Source organism: Sinocyclocheilus anshuiensis, unplaced genomic scaffold, assembly GCF_001515605.1.
Source record: "Sinocyclocheilus anshuiensis isolate Anshui unplaced genomic scaffold, SAMN03320099.WGS_v1.1 scaffold1286, whole genome shotgun sequence".
In the NCBI taxonomy this organism is placed as follows: Eukaryota; Metazoa; Chordata; class Actinopteri; order Cypriniformes; family Cyprinidae; genus Sinocyclocheilus; species Sinocyclocheilus anshuiensis.
Genome location: NW_015554223.1, coordinates 774,541 through 782,083, shown reverse-complemented (window position 1 = coordinate 782,083; position 7,543 = coordinate 774,541). Strand labels below are relative to the sequence as shown.

The window sequence follows — 7,543 nt, the reverse complement described above, 5'->3', positions numbered from 1 at the left end:
ATTTATATCATAACAATTAGTCTGACTATACGTGTATTTTAATAGAAGAACAATTGTTCAAGGGCACATTTTGTCTTAGATATTAAAGCTACAAATCAAACGGATGTAAAAGCATTAGTCAGGAAGGACATTTGCTTTAAATATGTGACTACAAAACCTTAATAAGAAAAGCACAACTGGATACAATGAGCAGACTTTTCTCTTTTTTTCGACATACAATCACAATCCTTGTTGGCACTCTCTATATAGTTCCGGTCTGCACTCCAATCCCCGTCACTAAAATGTGTCTTGGACCAATCAGGTTTCTCAACATCCAGCAGTGCCCCGCCCACTACTATTCCAGCCTCGATCTGGAGACATCCAGAAATATAAAGCCTTTGTCCGGCTTTTCCAAATTATTAGTGAGCCACGCCGTTACTTTTCGGGATTATCTGAGAAGTTGTCACACAATTTCTAACAATGAGGGAGATTGTTCATATCCAGGCCGGTCAGTGCGGAAACCAAATCGGTGCCAAGGTAAGAACAGTTTTTCAGAGTAAAAAGTGAGTCATTTATATTTAACAGCTACGACTAAATAACAGCAAAAGAGTCTCAGAATGCAACAATGAATCCGTGTAATTTTAGTTCAAAGTCTTTACCTAATCTAAAATAGAAATATTTGCTCTTCTTATTGTTTCTCAGCATATTAAATATATTAGGCATATTTTGCAGAACACAGGCTACCTATTTTATTTTGCTTTGCACCCTTACCAAAGGTTATTAATAATGCATTACACTATGGCAACACGCTGAGCAGTTTTATAGACACATGTACAATAATCTTTTTACCCCATTTGTCTTTTTTTTTGCCTCATCTGAACCCCCTTTATTCACGCCCAAAATATGCGGATCCCACTCCTCATTCATTCCCACTATTTCTTTAATACGATCTGTATAGCTTATCTAAATAAATGATGCTCAAATTCCGTAGACTCCAACTATAAATCTCTCTGTCTGTAAATCAGAGCTGTGGGTGAATGGATTCGCTGGGGAATGGGGGGTCTGTCCTCTTTCTTTCTCTCATTCTTGACCGTGCACCGGGTGTGGCGGATCAGATGTGAACAGCAGCTCTCTCGGTTCTAATCAACATGACTACCCGTTATCAGTGCCACGAGCCCTTTAAACAGCTGTCAGGACCAGTGCGCGAGCCATGACACGTGGCACTAATATTACAACCGCATACCTTAACATCATTTTTTTTTTAGCATTTTTTTTTTTAGTTTGAACTAAATTCGTCTTTTTATCGATGTGCAGAAATTGACCGTGGTCATGTGGAGGATGATGGGAAGGGTGGGGCGATGGAGAATGATAGTAGAGAATTTAATAAATATATTTGAAGCTTTCTTTCTTGATTTCTTTTTACTATAAGTGTTATAACAAAAGGATTATCAACGTTTGTGAATTTTAAATATCCATTTAATCTATTAAATCTGATTTTCTACCACATCAACAGAGATTAAAGCACCCACCGGCAATAAGGACATATTCACACCCATGGCTTCATTAAAGATGCATATTTTTTAAAGATTGCCCATGAGATGTTGCATGCCTTCTGTGGCATCAGAAATTAGGTTAAATCGTCTTCATCCATTATAAAACTTTGACATGCCTTTCAAATTATGAGATTGCGAGTGTCTGTTGAACTCATCTGAGGTCAGGGTGGGGACCAGGAGGCATCCACAAATGGATTGATGGCTCTAACAGCTGCTGCCCATCCCTGCTATGGCACAGATGTAAATGAAATATGAATAATTAATGAGTAAATTACATATTTATGGAAACCTTTGATTTGGTGAATTAAATAATTGGCGAAATCAAATTAATTCAAAATGATGGGATAATTGTCTTAAATTGTGGTTAAAAAGGTCAAATAGGTGAAGCCGAATGATTTCATATGTGTCCACGTGGTATATTATGATGATATGATGTGATGACACAGCAGAAATAAATGTAACAGGTTTTGATAAGCGAGAGTGTCAGGACAGGGTCACATTAGGGCTTCGTCAGTCAGCGGCCTCCAGTTTATTGGCCTCATTCTTTCAAAACAATTATTTTCAATATATCCCAAGAACAATCTTTTCTTTCTCCATTCCCTCGCAGCCTTAAGTCCATCCCGACCCCTCTCCCTCCGCTTCTCTTTCAGATTAAGGTCACTTGGACAGTGACATAGAATTAATGATTTAAACATCCATAAAGCCTCCTTCTCAGCTAAAACTCATTGAACAAATTCCAGTCATTGCAGATTACAGATTAGTGCTAGATTAGTGTATACCTTTCCTCAAAGTGTTTCAAATGTGATTTACAGGACAGAATTTATTTAGCCTTGCATAAATGAATTGCTGAAATGATGACTGAATTGCATTAAATTGCAAGGGGGAGATGCTTTAAATTACAGTGTGTTGTTTGCAGTTCTGGGAGGTGATCAGTGATGAACATGGGATCGACCCAACAGGAACCTACCATGGAGACAGTGACCTGCAGCTGGACAGAATCAGCGTCTACTATAATGAAGCTACAGGTACTTTACTAAGACTCACATATAGGGCAAGATGGGAAAGATGCCCCCTTTAAGAACAGTGCACATTTACTGCTAAATTGTAACACATTTAGAGATGCTTTTAGCACGTACAGGATGATGACATCAACTAATATATTATTAAAGTTGCCAAGAAATCAAAAGTTTGTATTATTTTATGGAATGTTGCAATGTTTATCATAAATGATTTATATGTGCACATCATTGAGAAAAAATTGCACCGTAATCTTTATTCAAAAACATTGCTACCTCCTCCCCCCACGACATCTCTTCTCCGATGATGTGTATACTGGCGTGAGGGCAGGACAAACATCCCTCTTCTCCAGCAACCTGTCACTCACATTAAATGAACACAGCTATTAGCAAACAACAATGATCCAACAATTCCCACGATCAAACAATCCAACCAATTCCCGATGGACAAAATCAAGTCCAGCCCTACTTTTTTTTCTTGTTCGAGAAGCTGTTTAACTTGGAAACACGTCACAGTAGAGAAGAAAAGATGGTTAAAATTCCTGTTTAATGCTAAATTTTATAGGTTTTATAGGTAATAGGTTTGCTTATTTAGTTCTTAAAAACACAAAACTGAAAATCATGAAAAGGGAAAAAAGCCCCTTCAGATAAACTTGAAACTTTGGCCTGTCTGATTTTTTTTATTTCTATTTTTGTAAAATATGTTATACTTTTTAATTTGTTAAATTTTTTGGAAAAAGTTGTCATTAATGTAAAATACATTATAAACATTGAATATTCCATGAAAATGTATGCATGTTGACTATTTAGTTATAGAATAGAATACAGTAGAATACATTTATAGAATAGAATACATTTTAATTGTTATATTTAATAATTAATTAAATTATTAAATATTTACTCTGTGGATGATAATAATTATTGAATTAAGTAACACCAGCAACAACATTCTACTGAGAGCCTTTTGACCATGTTCCGAGGCGTCTCTTTTTAATGTTTTAGTTCAATAAGAAAACAATATATTTGGCTCTACAAATATAAATACTGTACAGCTGTAATTAAGTCAACATTAAAGTATAACTATTCAAAAAATGTGTTGAGATGAGACTTGGTGACTAGAGGTCAAGAGAAAAATGAAACACGGACATCTTACCCATCTTACTCTACATCATTTTTTTTAAAGCCTTAAACCTGCATGCAGGTATTAAAATAACTTCTTTTATAGATTTAATTTCTTACATGTACTGAGCTGGTCTGCTTCTTTCCCTTGTCCCTGTCTCTCTCTCTCTCTCAATTTTAGATGATCTGGAGCCTGGCACCATGGACTCTGTGCGTTCAGGACCCTTCGGACAGATCTTCAGACCAGACAACTTTGTATTTGGTGAGTGACTGGCAAAAGGGAATACGTTAAAATTGTGCAAAATATGTTAAAAGTATCACATTATAGTTGCAAACGGAAAGGATGTGAAATGCTTCATCTTACAGTCTGATGTGTGTGCTTCCTCCCTGTGACCTTACAGGACAGAGCGGCGCTGGTAACAACTGGGCTAAGGGCCACTACACAGAGGGGGCGGAGCTTGTAGATTCTGTTCTGGATGTGGTCCGTAAGGAGTCTGAGAGCTGTGACTGCCTGCAGGGATTCCAGCTCACTCACTCCCTGGGTGGTGGTACCGGGTCTGGTATGGGTACCCTGCTGATCAGCAAAATCCGTGAAGAGTACCCAGACCGCATCATGAACACCTTCAGCGTGGTGCCTTCCCCAAAAGTCTCTGACACTGTAGTGGAGCCTTACAACGCTACACTGTCCGTCCATCAGCTGGTGGAGAACACGGATGAAACCTACTGCATAGACAATGAAGCCTTATACGACATCTGCTTCCGCACCCTCAAACTCACCACTCCCACATACGGTGACCTCAACCATCTGGTCTCCGCCACCATGAGTGGCGTCACCACCTGCCTGCGCTTCCCCGGCCAGCTGAATGCTGACCTGCGCAAATTAGCCGTCAACATGGTGCCCTTCCCCCGTCTGCACTTCTTCATGCCCGGTTTCGCCCCTCTGACCAGCCGAGGCAGCCAGCAGTACCGCGCCCTCACTGTGCCTGAGCTTACGCAGCAAGTGTTCGACTCCAAGAACATGATGGCGGCCTGCGATCCAAGACACGGACGCTACCTGACCGTCGCCGCCGTATTCCGTGGCCGCATGTCTATGAAGGAAGTCGACGAGCAAATGCTGAACGTCCAGAACAAGAACAGCAGCTACTTCGTGGAGTGGATCCCCAACAACGTCAAAACCGCCGTCTGCGACATTCCGCCTAGGGGTCTCAAAATGGCCGTCACCTTCATCGGCAACAGCACGGCTATCCAAGAGCTGTTCAAGCGTATCTCCGAGCAGTTCACGGCCATGTTTAGGCGTAAGGCTTTCCTCCACTGGTACACAGGAGAAGGGATGGACGAGATGGAGTTCACCGAGGCAGAGAGCAACATGAATGATCTGGTGTCTGAGTACCAGCAGTACCAGGACGCCACTGCCGAGGAAGAGGGCGAGTTTGAGGAAGAGACTGAGGACGATGCTTAAGGAGGAAAGGTGTTTGGGGAGGTGGTAGTGTGTCCAAGTTTGAGTAAATGTAGCAAAACGTATATGGAACGGTTTTAGTGTCTCAATCAAATGAAGTAGAAATTAGCACTAGACAAATGGGGCCAAAAATAACCAGAGGAAGGCAGAAAGAATGTTCTTAAGAATATGTTAAAAATGTGCAAAATTTGTTCAAAATACGCGAAGGATGTGAAATGCCTCACCTTCACGGTATAATGTGTGTCACATTACAGGACAGAGCGGCGCTGGTAACAACTGGGCCAAGGGCCACTACACAGAGGGGGCGGAGCTTGTTGATTCTGTCCTGGATGTGGTCCGTAAGGAGTCTGAGAGCTGTGACTGCCTGCAGGGCTTCCAGCTGACTCACTCCCTGGGCGGTGGTACCGGGTCTGGCATGGGTACCCTGCTGATCAGCAAAATCCGTGAAGAGTACCCAGACCGCATCATGAACACCTTCAGCGTGGTGCCTTCCCCAAAAGTCTCTGACACTGTAGTGGAGCCTTACAACGCTACACTGTCCGTCCATCAGCTGGTGGAGAACACGGATGAAACCTACTGCATAGACAATGAAGCCTTATACGACATCTGCTTCCGCACCCTCAAACTCACCACTCCCACATACGGTGACCTCAACCATCTGGTCTCCGCCACCATGAGTGGCGTCACCACCTGCCTGCGCTTCCCCGGCCAGCTGAATGCTGACCTGCGCAAATTAGCCGTCAACATGGTGCCCTTCCCCCGTCTGCACTTCTTCATGCCCGGTTTCGCCCCTCTGACCAGCCGAGGCAGCCAGCAGTACCGCGCCCTCACCGTGCCTGAGCTCACACAGCAAGTGTTCGACTCCAAGAACATGATGGCGGCCTGCGATCCAAGACACGGACGCTACCTGACCGTCGCCGCCGTATTCCGTGGCCGCATGTCTATGAAGGAAGTCGACGAGCAAATGCTGAACGTCCAGAACAAGAACAGCAGCTACTTCGTGGAGTGGATCCCCAACAACGTCAAAACCGCCGTCTGCGACATTCCGCCTAGGGGTCTCAAAATGGCCGTCACCTTCATCGGCAACAGCACGGCTATCCAAGAGCTGTTCAAGCGTATCTCCGAGCAGTTCACGGCCATGTTTAGGCGTAAGGCTTTCCTCCACTGGTACACAGGAGAAGGGATGGACGAGATGGAGTTCACCGAGGCAGAGAGCAACATGAATGATCTGGTGTCTGAGTACCAGCAGTACCAGGACGCCACTGCCGAGGAAGAGGGCGAGTTTGAGGAAGAGACTGAGGACGATGCTTAAGGAGGAAAGGTGTTTGGGGAGGTGGTAGTGTGTCCAAGTTTGAGTAAATGTAGCAAAACGTATATGGAACGGTTTTAGTGTCTCAATCAAATGAAGTAGAAATTAGCACTAGACAAATGGGGCCAAAAATAACCAGAGGAAGGCAGAAAGAATGTTCTTAAACACGGAATGGGTGGATAACAGTGTTTACGATTATAAATCACTCACTTTTTTGTGTATTTCTTTACCGTTCTGATAGTCAGTTCCTCTCTGTACAGAACAGGGAAGAATAAAGTGGCAAACATCCAATTAGAATCAATGTTATAAATGGATAGATAGTGGGGTCAGGAGGACAGTAACATCTCATTTTTCTTTCATTGGAACATTTGCTTCTTTTTGTTGGCAACTCAAGTAAAAATTATTATTATTAGAGTGTTTTAATGTTTGCTTTTGTTATTATTGCACTAGAACAGGGCAACTCTGTGCGATAATGGCACTTCAATGTGACCTCCGCGGGTTTAATTGCAGTATTTAGATAAATGTTTCCAAAAGTATGTTGTGTGAAAGATGAAGGAAAAGAAAAGGACTGTAAGAAAGACAAGGTTCAGAATAACAAGGGTACTGAATCTTAACCTCGCTTGGACGCCAGCCAACGTCTACAGGAGGATGAGTATGATTAATGACATGGACGAAACGGTAAAGTATTTTAGATTATGCAGATGGAAAGACGAAAGTTTTAGCATGTTGAATGAATTGTTGGTGCAAATTTTTAATTCATGGACTCTCATATATGTCTCATATCTGAGCCCATACTTTTAAGTGTTACTGCATACTCTTTATTACATATTTTAAATGTTTTGATGTTCCTTGATTGTCCCTGTGTGGAAAAACTGAGCCTCTGGAGACGACCAAAATAAAAATGAAAACAATTTCGATAAAAATCAAGCCTTTGCTTTGGTTTTTGGTGTGCTTTTGCTGCATTACACCATATACATAACTGAAGAAGCTCAGGTCATACCAAAAAAGTCACTTTTAGGTTTGCACTTACATAAAATATTGGCTTAATGAAAACTTTAAACACATGATATAGTAAAGTACATAATATAGTAATAAAGTGAAGTACAATATA

General features: G+C 41.9%; 1 protein-coding gene across 2 annotated transcripts; it reads left to right on the top strand.

Annotated features, from left to right (window-relative positions):
* Positions 1 to 361: 361 nt before the first annotated feature.
* On the top strand, positions 362 to 7,328 carry LOC107671186 (tubulin beta chain-like). Of its 2 annotated transcripts, XM_016464069.1 has the most exons (5): positions 362 to 516; positions 2,449 to 2,557; positions 3,123 to 3,134; positions 3,831 to 3,929; positions 4,069 to 5,279. In XM_016464069.1, the coding sequence occupies exons 1-5, from the start codon at positions 460 to 462 to the stop codon at positions 5,124 to 5,126; spliced, it is 1,335 nt and encodes a 444-aa protein (XP_016319555.1). In that variant the 5' UTR covers positions 362 to 459; the 3' UTR covers positions 5,127 to 5,279. The 2 variants fall into 2 exon arrangements, with proteins under 2 accessions (XP_016319555.1, XP_016319554.1); XM_016464068.1 differs by lacking the exons at positions 362 to 516; positions 2,449 to 2,557; positions 3,123 to 3,134; positions 4,069 to 5,279 and adding an exon at positions 5,378 to 7,328 and having other exon boundaries at positions 3,846 to 3,929.
* Positions 7,329 to 7,543: the final 215 nt, after the last annotated feature.

Bases quoted from the DNA above. Each gene is read 5' to 3' on its own strand.
- LOC107671186 (XM_016464069.1), top strand. From the start codon at position 460: ATGAGGGAGATTGTTCATATCCAGGCCGGTCAGTGCGGAAACCAAATC. The intron at 517-2,448 runs GTAAGAACAGTT...TGTTGTTTGCAG, and splicing joins GAAACCAAATCGGTGCCAAG to TTCTGGGAGGTGATCAGTGA. The intron at 3,930-4,068 runs GTGAGTGACTGG...GTGACCTTACAG, and splicing joins ACCAGACAACTTTGTATTTG to GACAGAGCGGCGCTGGTAAC.